At 35.7% G+C, this 13,655-nt stretch overlaps 2 protein-coding genes across 5 annotated transcripts in view; one reads left to right on the top strand and one right to left on the bottom strand.

Moving 5' to 3' along the window:
* The window catches only part of LOC127846488 (uncharacterized), a 496,240-nt gene that overhangs the window by 193,480 nt on the left and 289,105 nt on the right, over positions 1–13,655 (top strand). The window lies entirely within an intron of this gene.
* The window catches only part of LOC127846486 (A disintegrin and metalloproteinase with thrombospondin motifs 18-like), a 146,893-nt gene that overhangs the window by 6,144 nt on the left and 127,094 nt on the right, over positions 1–13,655 (bottom strand). Inside the window, exons 18-24 of one of the 2 annotated variants that reach the window (XM_052377757.1) lie at positions 13,278–13,404; positions 11,589–11,796; positions 10,797–10,999; positions 9,439–9,634; positions 7,393–7,581; positions 3,095–3,325; positions 1,097–1,244 (exon numbers count right to left, since the gene is read on the bottom strand). In XM_052377757.1, coding sequence (XP_052233717.1) covers positions 1,097–1,244; positions 3,095–3,325; positions 7,393–7,581; positions 9,439–9,634; positions 10,797–10,999; positions 11,589–11,796; positions 13,278–13,404 — 1,302 coding nt within the window. The remainder of the gene's footprint in view (positions 1–1,096; positions 1,245–3,094; positions 3,326–7,392; positions 7,582–9,438; positions 9,635–10,796; positions 11,000–11,588; positions 11,797–13,277; positions 13,405–13,655) is intronic. The other variant, XM_052377758.1, reaches the window with a different exon arrangement.

The raw sequence follows: 13,655 nt of genomic DNA, 5'->3' as shown, positions 1-13,655 counted from the left end.
GCGGTTTGCACATAGCCGTGTTCACTTTGTTTCTGAGAGTGTATTCATACTTTGTGTATAATAACATCTTGGAGATTATGAAGTATAGCCTATCAATCTGAGGCAATTGAACATGTCAGCAATTTTCTCTCTTTGATTAAAGGCTTATAGTTTCACCCTTCACCACTTAGATACCTATTTTCACGCATTTGTAGTCCCATAATGAGTGAAATTTAATTTAAGTCCTTTCTTACTACTTTCAAGTTTTAAAGGCTTCATCTCCAACTCTTAGATACTGGTGAGCAGCAAACAGCATAAAACCTGAACAGACTGAGTTACTCGCAGACTGTTCTGGTTTTATTCTGTTTGCAAATAGCAATTCTCACTTTGCTTCTGAGTGGGAAAGGGTTAATACTTCTAAATAAACTTATATTGAGCAAAGGCTCAAAAGTAAGTTGAAACTGTAATATTTTGTAATATTGCGCACAAATATTGCTCTGTACCTTTTCCAATCTTTTTATTGGAAAATATTTGTTAAAGCTGACAAAAGTCACGCAATATTACATATTTCTTAGAGAGCTTATAAAATCTGTAGCAAGTCTTATAATGTATATCATATTATTCTATAATTCTTTGAAATAAGCCCTGCTGATCAGTCAGACTGCACAAACACACAACACATCAAACTGAACTGAGAAGATAATAGGTGTCTTGTTCTGTGAAAATTGGGAAAAATGCATGTGCGTAAAGTGTCATCCCAGATTAGCCTGTGCAGTTCGCACAGGCTAATCAGGCACGACACTTTCCGCCTAAACTTGATTTTCGGTAAGGAGGGACTTCCTTGAAACTAAAAATCTATAAAAGCGGAAAGTGTCGTCACTGATTAGCCTGTGTGGACTGCACAGGCTAATCTGGGGCGACACTTTACGCATATGCATTATGCCCAGTTTTTTCAGAACACGACCCATAGTCAAGAATTGGCCATCAACAGCTTAAATCGTTTCATGAATATATATGTGTCTGCTTTTCAACCAGGAGGCCCCAGTTTTGTGATCTCCACTAGGGCAGCATCCTTCAAAGACTGTAAGAACTCAATTTGAAGTATAGAATCGCTCACCTGCAGGGACGGGGAGACATTCGCCATGGTTACACGTTTGCTTGACCTCTGGCTGGGTCGCGAGGTCACAGTCACTTGACGCTTGACCCCGACTGTTCACGCATGAGACCGTTCTAGTCTGCAGCCCCTCACCGCATGTCCTTGAACACTGCAACAGCAACAAACAAATAAGTATGCTTAACCCTTTGCATGCTGGGAAATAGCAAACAGTTTGGCTCCTGATGAGACACCACGTTCTGTGACGTCTCCTCTGGATCCAAACTGTTTGCAAAGGCCTTCAAAATTCCGTTCCAGCACTGAAAGAGTTAATATGTCTGTTTACTTATTCTGTGAACTGATGATCATTAAAAACAAAACTATTGTGGAACAGCAGTTCAAGATTTAACCTTTTAATACATGTAAGTATTGAATACAAACACTATCTGCATATATTTATTGGTCAGAATTGGTTATAATCCTTATGTCTGAATCTATTTCATAGGTAGATCTGAGTCATAATCCTTGGGCACACACCTTAACCCTTTACCCGATAAGAAGCAAAGTGAACATGGCTTTTGCAACCAGCACAAAGCCAGAACAGCCTGTGAGTCTCGCAGTCTGTTCAGGTTTTATGCTATTTGCTGCTCATCAGTACCGAAGGGTTAAAAATGAAGCCTTTTAAACTTGAATTTAGTAAGAAAGGTCTTTAATTAAATTCAACTTTCTATGGGACTTCAAATGTGTCAAAATATGTATCTAAATGGTTAAGTGTTAAGACAAACAGACCCGAAGAGCCAACTGTGTTTTTGTAATTTGTCAATTAAGGTCAAGCATAACACTGGTGTATTATTTTGCTGCACATTTTTGAAGAGATACTCAGGCTCACAGTTGAGCTCCACATTGCATACACAGAAATAATTTTGGAAAAAATTATATTGACTACCATATAATTATATATCCTACATTTAAACATTAAAACCTTTTTTATTCATGTTCTTTATTTAAGTTCTCAAAGCAAAACAAAAACATCAAAACAAACTTTAGGACATGAGAATTATCACTTGCACTTGCAAACCTAATTTTAGAGATACTCGATAAAATTGCTGCTCATGCACTTTGCATTCAAAAAACAGGTTAATGTTAAGTGTTTGTTAATGGAGAAATAAAAAGCTATAAAATAAAGAACTTAATATAAATCATGCAAAAAAATAATTGTCTAAAATAGTTTCCTATTATTCTTTATTATAAATGATTTAAATACTTTTGAAATATTGACAAGGAAAACCTGTATTTGTAGAAATGAAATAATGTCAGCGCCTTAATCATTTTGCAACTGTATTGATTTTGATATCTTCATAAATTGATCTGTGAAATATATATTTTTTGACATAAAAACTACCCTTTTCTTCATGAAACTCGAGCTCTTTGGTTTGCAATCAATCATATAATCTGATTAATCATTTAACAATGTTAAATTAAAGTTTCTTATAGCTCTAGTAGGCTTGTTTAAAACTGAAATGAATTGTTCGGATTGTCTGAAAGCATAGATAGACAGTACATGTAATAAGAAATACACAGTCTACTTTATGCTGCATTCAGCTAAGCAAAATAATGTTAGTCTTGCAAAAATGGCAAATGTTATTATGGTAATTACGACTTTATGTGAGATTGCATAATACTATATAAACACCCTGTGAGTATATTTGATACATTGTTAGAAATTCTATGGGTACAGAACACGATTATTTACACCATTCACACATTTTAGTGGCCTATTTACCACAAAATACAGTTTTATACAAACCAATACAAAGCAACAAACATATAAGTTGTATGCATGAAACATTAAACTAAAGAACAAAACATAGACAACCAAAACACTAAAATATGTCTACAAACTTTCAAGACCAAATATAAAGAACGCAGATGCAAAGCAACCAAGCTGAAATATTTGGAAACCATAGCAACCACACAAGATGCACCAGTTGACAATGCCGTGGCAAAGTTACTTCCCCTTACCTCCGCCCAGTCGGACGCTTCCCAGCTTGAATGCTGTTGGTTACCATTGAAACGAGTATCATCACTATGCCTGTCACATTCCATGATGTAACAGTTTTCCACCATGATGGCGTCAGGTTTGAGAATGTTACGACAGAAATGGTGGTTAACAACCGATCGTCGGTTGCGGTTGTCGATGCTTGCACATCTAAGGTGGCGTGTCGTCCATCCGTAACCACATGATTGAGAGCACTGAGCATCAAGTATGAATACATAAGCCTTAAGCCAACACTAGAGAAGATTATGCATTGAAGCACTGCACACTTATCGGAGCTCAGTACACACTGAACAAGTTTGATGTGCTTTTTATGAAAAACATATCCTTGATAAATTCTTTTTATACTACATGTATATTGATAAAACTGTTCAAAGCTATTGCAAAACAATAAAAGAAAGCCTCTACGTGATCTTTTTAATAAAGAGTAAACAATCTAATGTTGCTTTATATAACAACTTTTAACCATGTGAACTCCATGGAATGGAAAGTTTAAACTCTATGGGCATGACTTGAACAAACTAAGTAGAGAGCCACTATAAAGATTTTACATACCCAATGTTACACACTTGAGATGTTGATTTCAGCAAGGAAAATGTTCATGTAATTTTGGTTACTTATGTATAGTAAAAATGTGACCCCTATTCCATGGCCAGTTTTGACCCCAGAGGTATGCTTTGAATACACGTTGTAGAGGACCATGATATGATGTTATATTTTCAAAACACTCAACCTCTTTGCATTGTGGAATCTATGAAGTTATTTTGCTACAATAATTGAGACCTATTTTAAGCTGCTACATACCAAATATCAAAGCTTGATGACATGTGGTTGCAGAGATTTTAACATTTATTTTGCTATTGAACCCTTTCCCACTTAGAACTAAAGTGAAAATGGCTATGTGCAAACAACAGAGTAACTCGCAGTCTGTTCAGATTTTATGCTATTTGCTGCTCATCAGTATCAATAGGTATAAAATGAAGCCTTTAAAACTTGAATCTAGTAAAAATGGTCTTACATTAAATTGCACTTTCTAAGGGACTACAAATGCGTTAAAATACGTATCTAAGTGGTAAAGTGTTAACTCTACACAAATTATGTTACCCAGAGGTCATGGCAAATTTTGACCCTGTTGCATAATTTGAACACACTTTTAAAGGACCACTATATATTGTTACATATGCTGGGCACATGTGAGCTATTACAATCATTCACTTACTTCTTCAGACTTAACCCTTTACCACTTAGATACATATTTTGACGCATTTGTAGTTCCTTAGAAAGTTATATTTAATTATAGCCCTAAACATTTCTTACTAGATTCAAGTTTTAAAGGCTTCATTTCCAAATCTTAGATACTGATGAGCAGCAAACATTATGAAACCTGAACAGACTGCGAGTTACTCACAGGCTGTTCTGGTTTGATGCTGTTTGCACATTTTCACGTTGCCTCTGAGTGGGAAAGGGTAACTCTACATTAATCTGGTCATGGCCAGTTTGAACCCTACTGCATTATTTGAACACACTTTGTAGATGACCACTGCATGTTGGGCACATGTGAGCTATTACAATCATTCACTCACTTCTTCGGACTTAATACGAGTCCCTTTCTGGGAAAACTGGGCTTAATGCATGTGCGTAAAGTGTCGTTCCACATAAGCATGTGCAGTCCACACAGGCTAATCAGGGACGACACTTTCCCCTTTAATAGTATTTTTTAGTATCAAGGAAGTCCCTCCTTACCGAAAATCTAGTTTAAGCGGAAAGTGTTGTCCCTGATTAGTATGTGCGGACTGCACAAGCTAATCTGGGATGACACTTTACGCACATACATTAAGCCCAGTTTTTTCAGAACATGACTCATACTGTGAAACCATTATTAATCGTCAGGCATTAATTTTCATAAATTTCGTCAGTCGACCGATCGGCGAATTTAAGATCCTAACGAACAATCATGCTCTATGTTTGAACAAAAACAAACACTGAGTTGAACAATATTTTAAAACTTTACCGTAGACATGAGGCATTAAATTCCAACATAATCCATGCACACATTCACTGCTGTTTCGTAATCAAGATTAATCCGGTTTTGGCACAAAGGGATGTAGATTACACAAGGTACTTAACTGACACGTTACACTTCTTTAAAACGCATGTGCAGTACAGCTGTATCAGATGCGTTGACTTCGTTTATGTAGAATGGTAATGAATTAGCGCTAATTGTTTATAACTTTATTACCCATTAGGTGCATTGTGTTTTTCAGGGGTGTTGCATATTAGCCATCACGCAGCGAATGCCGATGAAAGACAATAAACCAAATGAAAAGATGACGATGTGTGACCAACGTGCGTATTTATCACAAATTAATAAAGAATATTTTAATTGCTGTTTGTTGTTTGATTGTTTGCGTTTAACCACACTTATTACTATTTTAAATGTATCAATTTATTTATTTTTAGTTTATTGACATTATTGATTTATATACCGGTAGTTTACTTTTTAAGAACAAACACACACATAGAGTTTATAATTTTAATGTTGATATCAGAATAAAAAAGCATTTTATTTGAAAAAAAACACTTAACAAACTGGAACCTCTTTCGTATAACACAAACAGTTTTAAAACGGTATTGACAGCATTTTAATAAAAATCATACCAACTAGAATTACGATTGTTATCAGTATGGCAATTATAATAATAGAAAAAGACTAATGGGCAATTGGCTTCGTTGTTACAAACACTCGTAAACAGTTATTCGATCCCACTTGTCCGCTAATTATAACAATGAACGTGTGAATGGCATACATTAAGAGGGTCCATTACTGTCCCTTGATAACAAAAGACTAGTTAATTGGCATGTGACAAACAGGCCCCACCTCCTGCAGTGATTCTCAAGTGTGTTCCCGCATTCGTACGATTTTTCGCAACTGCGATTGATCGCGAATATGTATTACACACAAATCGGATATTGACTGACGCATTTTAAAAAAATTTAAAATCAGAAATCGGCGAATTTAAGTGCTGACGAAATTGTCATTTTTATAAAAATGACGAAATTTTGTGCTGTCGAAAATAAATGGATTCACAGTATATTGAACAAATTATCACATTTCCTATACTTGTACAACCCTTGAAGATGAAACCACATTACAGATATGGAAACAATAACAGACACACAAATGCATACAGATCTTGTATATTTCTTTAGAAAAATTATGTGGGTGGGATATAAAGCATGAAAATAACAAATTAATTATGTAATAAATAAGTCCACTAGTGAAGTTGTTCAGATATGATGTGCACGATAAAGATGGGCAACTAGCTAGAAATAAACCCTGCAATGGTCTAAATGCATGTCCTAAAGATACTGTGCATATATTGGTACAGCAGATAAACATATTTGGTACATCTGGTTTAAAGTACCTGTTGTACCTTATGCTTTTGAAAGGAATTAAACATGTAAAATATTTAAAAGAACATTGCAAAGATAAAAAATAAATATTTGCTATTTGATATTAATTAGAACACCAATAGCACTTATTTAAATACAAAATATTCTAAGCCAAAATATCCACTGAATCAAATGGCATATAAAAGGTTTTGTTTTAAAAAACCTAAACAGAGAAAGTGATAAAGGGCCATTGTGATTCTCTTGTCTACAAATTAAACCTCATTCTGTGAAAACTGGGCTTAAAACATGCCCGTAAAGTGTCGTCCCAGATTAACTTGTGCAACCCGCACAGGCTTATCAGATAAGACACTTTCTGGTCTATTGACTTTTTCATTGACTTTTAAGGCTAAAAATGTTGTTCCTCAATAGCCTGTGCTTACTGCACAGGCTTAACTGTGACAACACTTATAACATATGCAATAAGCCAAGTTTTCACAGAGCTAAGCTCAAATAGTTTGAAAAGTCTGCTTGTGTTTTCTGTGGAGAAGATTTCAAGGTTTATTGTCCATATAAGGTAAGCATGCAGGTACTGTATACAGCACACACATATGAGGACACTTAAACATGACCAAGAAAACACTTCTATTTAATCAAAACTTTTAATATGCTTTTTTATGTAATTTATCAACGAACAAACCTTTCTCTTAAAGTGAACAATGTTAGATGTCCAATAATTACTTCACAAAAAAGTGTGTTGTATGAAAAGTGAATTGTCTTGTACTTTTTTAAGAAGTGTTTTCTGGTAAAAGTAAATACACTACTGTACACAGTAAAGAACATCATATGGTGAGGTATTTGAAAAAACACTTACTGGTCCCCAGGGCGACAACAACCAATCGTATTGCTGCATGGGTTCACATGGTTCCAGGCTGCATGAGCGCTTTTCTTCAGGCCGAGTTTCGTTGCATTTTTCGGCATCGAGTACCTCGGCTGAAGACGTGTTGTTGGTTTGACAAATGACCTGTCTCTGTTGAACTCCTATACCACATGTTGTGGAGCACTGTGAATAGATTAGAATTATCAACAAATAGCACTGTGAAATAGATTGGAATCATTAACATATAGCACTGTGAAATAGATAAGAACAAGCAAATTCGTTGAATTGATATCCCCCGCCCATATGCTTCTGGACACAATAGTGTTATATTTGACACTCAAAAAAGCATTTTTTCAAGATACAAAGGGCCATAACTCCGTTATTAACAGATGGTGTACAATGCCATTTGGCGTGCATCATCCTCTTATCCATATATATACTCATACCAAGTTTCAATAAAATCAGCCAAATCACTTCCAAGATATGGCTCCGGACAAAAAAAAAAAAAAATTTTTTCAAGATACAAAGGGCCATAACTCCGTTATTAACAGACAGTGTACAATGCCATTTGGCATGCATCATCCTCTTATCAATAAATATACTCATACCAAGTTTCAATGAAATCTGCCAAAGCACTTCCAAGATATGGGTCCGGACACAAAAGTGCCAGACGGACGGACGGAAGGACGCAACACGCCAAAACAATATCCCTCCGCCTTTGGCGGGGTATAATTATCAATATGGAGCATTGTGAAATAGATTGGAATTATCAATATGGAGCATTGTGAAATAGATTGGAATTATCAACATGGAGCACTTTAAAATAGATTGATATTATCAATTTGGAGCATTGTGAAATAGATTGAATTATCAATATGGAGCCCTGTGAAATAGATTGTAATTATCAACATGGAACATTGTGAAATAGATTGCAATTATCAACATGGAGTACTGTGAAATAGATTGGATTTATCAATATGGAGCATTGTGAAATAGATTGGAATTATCAACATGGAGCATTGTGGAATAGATTGGAATTATCAAAATATAGCACTGTGAAATAGATTAGAATTATCAACATGGAGCATTGTGAAATAGATTGGAATTATCAACAAAGAGCACTGTGAAATAGATTGGAATTATCAATATGGAGCACTGTGAAATAGATTGGAATTATCAATATGGGGCATTGTGAAATAGATTGGAATTATCAACATATAGCACCATGAAATAGATTAGAATTATCAACATGGAGCACTGTGAAATAAGATTGGAATTATCAACAAAGAGCACTATGAAATAGATTGGAATTATCAATATGGAGCACTGTGAAATAGATTGGAATTATCAACATGGATCACTGTGAAATAGATTGAAAATACCAACATGGAGCACTGTGAAATAGATTGTTATTATTAACATATAGAACTGTGAAATAGATTAGACTAATCAACATATAGACCTGTGAAATATATTGGAATTATCGATGTATAGCACTGTGAAACATATTAGAATTATCAACAAAGAGCACTTTGAAATAGATTGGATTTATAAACATGGAGCACTGTGAAATAGATTGGAATTATCAACATGGAGCACTGTGAAAAAGATTGGAATTATCAACACGGGCACAGTGAATTATATTAGAATTATTAACAACACCGTGAAATAGATTGGAATTATCAACATGGAGCACTGTGAAATATATATTAGAATTATCAACATGGAGCTTGGCAATCATGTTTACATTAACCCTTTACCAATCAGTTTCCCACTTAGACATGTTTGTAGTCCCTTACAAAAACAAATTAAATTTAAGAACTTTCTTTAAAGATTCAATTTTTTAAGCCTTCATTTCCAACCTTAAGCTACTTATGAGCTTCCAATATACAGGAACAAAGATGAAGAATAATAGCATGGTAATATTTTAGAAAATCAACATTTTGACAGGAAAAACTACACCAGTCTTTAAAGAATATTCACTGCAATAACAAATGATATCATCAACGCAAATTGGAGATAATTTTAATGTTTACGTACCTCCGTCCATGTCCCAGTGTGCCAAACATTGCGACACTCCTGCTCATTGCAGGCTTGTTTCCTGCTGGGTTTCTCCATATCACTGCAGTGCTTGTTTTTCACCGTATTGTGAATGTCGTCCTCGCACCAGACGCGACGTTTCTGAGTGCCTCCTCCACACTCGCGAGAACATGCCGTCCACTCACTGACAATCCATCTGAAGAAGAGGTCAATGTCATGGTCTGTGTTAGAAATCTGGATATCGTGTCACCATCATTTATTAATATTATACAAAAGAAAACTGGTAAAATAGTATTTATACAATATAATTATTACATAGGATCTGACAAATTGTATACCAAATCAAGTGTTTTCTTGGTTACTCTGCCTTTGATGATAATAAATAAAACCAAGACAAATGTCACAGACACTGATGAACTCACAACACATATTCGCACACAGATAAATCCACTATATACGAGCCATGCTATGTGAAAAGGGGGTTTAATGCATGTTCGTTAAGTGTCGTTCCAAATTAGCCTGTTTTATCTGGGATGACACTTTACCCACATGTTTTAAACCTCTTTTTCAACGAGTTTGGTCCATATTTAATAGAGGACAAAAAGGCTATCATTTAGCCAAATCAGATTACAGTCAAAATTCCTTTTTGTATGATTATAGACACATCAAGGTTAATAAACAGTTCAAGTTTAAACGTGATTCATCCAGTTGTTAAAGGGTGCAACACAAGATTTGGACTATCATAATCTATAGTGAACAAGAGCTGTCTCCATTAGAAGACATATGCCACCAAAAAACGATTTTTTCATACCTAAACGCAGATTTCTAAACCAAAACACGGGCCCTAAGTTCAAGGTGATCAAACTTTGTTCGTGTATGGAAAGGCCTTGTCCATATACACATGCATACCAAATATGAAGGTTACATCTGGAGCGACATAGAAGTAATGAGCATTTTTCGAAACCTAAACGCAAAAGTGTGACGGAAAGACAGACAGACGGACAGTGCGATCACTATATGCCCTCCTTCGAGGACATAAAAACAGACAAAAAGGCCATTTTTCTACCAAAAATATGTTGCAACTAAAATTCCTTAAAGATCATCAACAAATTGAGGTCACTCAACAGAAAAAGTTTGTGTTTGATAAAACCAGTGGTTTAAGTCCTTTCTTTACAAGCATCCATTCATTCAACCCCGAATGTTTATGCGAGTTCCACAAAGTAGTAAAAGAGAAGCTCAAAATGCAAGCCATAAGTCCTTTTCTTTAGAATTATCTACATATAAAAGGTAGTGCGGTATACACTAACTTTCTTTATAACAAATCAAAGAAAAATAGGGGTACAGTATATTTGGTGTACCTGTATCCACAGTCTCCATTCAGGCATCGGGTCTCAATTAACCTTGGCAACTTCTTGACCTGATCTGGACACGCCCCATTGTCACATGACTGGGTGTCGTTAGGGGCATGCGTCCCACACATGCTTGCTGGCAGCTCCTTACGGCCCTTGCTGCGACAGTGGACCTTCCTGAACTGTGTGCCAACACCACACGACCCTGAACACTGCAAGAAGTAGAAAGTGCAGATAAAGTACTAGATCTGACAACATACTTAATGTACTTATGCAATGCAAACTGTGTATTATAGTATTGGAAGTTGTTTGTCTGCAGACAACTCTAAAGATGTCATATATGAGTATCTAATAAATATGTACCTGATGATTCCTTTACAAATATAAGCACCCATTTTTTTTTATATTAAACTCAAACCATTTCAACAAAATTAATGCCTACAGTTTGCTTTAAACACCAAATGCAAAAATATTATTTACTTGACTCACAGTCAAATAACTTTGTGTACATTTCTATAAACTGATAAAAACATGAGAAAACCTAACTAGAGGACTCATTTTAAAAGCCCTCCTTTGGGAAGGTGCAAAAAAACACATGGACATTTATAAGACAATATAAGACATGTTCTGGGAAAACAGGGCTTAACGCATACGCCTGAAGTGTTGGCCCAGATTAGCCTCTGCAGGGCTAACAAGCAACGCTACTTTCCGCCTTGACTGGATTTTCAATGAAAAATCCATACAAGAGGAAAGAGTCATCCTTGATAAGTCTATGCTGAGCTCATTAATATCACGACCTACTTTTGACCACTTCCCTGTCCTCCATGTCGGAGGACATTCTTGCTCGTTGCATTTTTGACTGGTGGTAGGTCGAGGAATGTCTTTGCAATACTTCTTTCGCAATTTCTTGTCCTTGGACTTCGAGACTTTTTGTCGACATTTTATTTTGCGCCTCTGTTTTCCCCCATCACAGATTTTACTGCAGGTTTTCCAATCTTCTGTTACCCATCTTCAAGAAAATAATAATAAATTGGTATTGACAATACCTAGAGTTTCATTTTTGTCTCTACTAAATATTCTCTTAATGTTCTAAGAAAGAAGCCTAACGGTGGTAATTTATGAAATAAATACTTTGATATTTGATTGTTTGCAGACATATGTTAATTATGCTCTGTAATTTTTATTTCTTTGATACACCAGTATATGCATGTATAACAAGATATGTCCCCTTCTGCGCTGCTTTGAAGCTATATATTTGACCTTTGACCTTGAAGGATGACCTTGACCTTTCACCACTCAAAATGAGCAGCTCCATGAGATACACATGCATGCCAAATATGAAGTTGCTATCTTCAATATTGCAAAAGTTATGGCAAAATGTTAAAGTCGGAGCAAACAAACACACAAACCAACCAACCAACAGACAGGGCAAAAACAATATGTCCCTAACTATAGTGGTGGGGGACATAAAAAGATAAAAAGTCAATATAAGCAAGGTGACTTGAAAATGGGTCTTATGTCGTACGCAACCAGCGTAGGACAATGATCCAGGAAGGATTAAATTGTCTGGAGCTACATGTGCCGCATAAAATATAAGACTCATTTTGTCATGAAACTTCTTATTTTGCACATGAATGATAAATTTATATATCAAATATATTATTTATTCTTTGGAGCAACTGATAAATTATTTAAAAAAAACATAGCAACATGCTGACTGATATATATTTGGCATTAAAGATTCTGATGGCATTAAGGATTCTGACATTAAGAATAATCTATCACTTAAGAATCGTGAACGATTAATCATCTAGGTGCGCTAAATAGCCCGGACAAGAGTTGCACTATATGAACAGTAAATGGAAAATTTCAAAGGGCCATAACTCTGTGAAAAATCATCCGACCAGAACCGGCTGATAATATGCACATCTCCTCTTGGAAGTGAAGCTTCACATAAAGTTTAATTGAATTCCAGTCATTAATTGCTGAGAAATAGCCCGGACAAAAATTGTGCATGGACGAACGGACACATGCATGGACAGACGAAGCGGTGACAATATGCTCCCCCAAATTTTTTTTAGGGGAGCATAAAAATATCATAAGCAACCTCTTCATTATTGGATAATTTCTAAGCTCTCTGTCCGCATACTTCTGTATCACTTAAGTTGTCCTTTTTTTAGATTTTAACATCATCATATGAAATTGGCTTTATCTCATCGGAGAGAATTTCTCTTAACATAAAAACTTTTTCCTCACCTCAAGCAGAACTGTGCCACAATAAAAATCAATGTCTCTCTGAAAAAATACGGCTTTATGCTCGTGTGTAAAGAGTTGTCCCAGACTAGCTTGTGTAGCCTACACATTCTGCCTATATGGAATTTGTGTTGGAAGCCTGCACAGGCTAATCTGGGAAAAATGTACGCAAATGCTTTAAACCTCGTTTTCAGAGCCAGCCTCGCATACATGAGATCACCTTCACATTGTACAAACCTTGGGCCACATGGTTCCTCATTGCATGGAAACTCCCCGGTCTCCGGCTTGGGTTGGTTCCCACAGAAGCTGGGAGCCACCTCAACCTCAAAGTTCTTGTGGCAAATGGCAGACACCGTCTTCAAACCTGCAACAAAATATGGCGGAAAAACTGCTATGGATCAATTCTCTCACAGTGAAAAATATTATTGGAAAATTCATAATAAACAAGACTATTGCAAAGCAATATAAGTACCCTACTGGCTCCACCATTGCCAGAAATTGCACCATTTTCAGAATTTTTAAATATATTTGTTGCCATAGCAACCAGAATTTTTGACGTAGAAACAAAATGAAATGACGTGCATAATGTTCATATTGCCATCTATCCATGTTTCA

The sequence above is a fragment of the Dreissena polymorpha genome, chromosome 9, assembly GCF_020536995.1.
Source record: "Dreissena polymorpha isolate Duluth1 chromosome 9, UMN_Dpol_1.0, whole genome shotgun sequence".
Classification (NCBI taxonomy): Eukaryota; Metazoa; Mollusca; class Bivalvia; order Myida; family Dreissenidae; genus Dreissena; species Dreissena polymorpha.
This window is presented reverse-complemented; position numbering and strand designations above follow the sequence as displayed.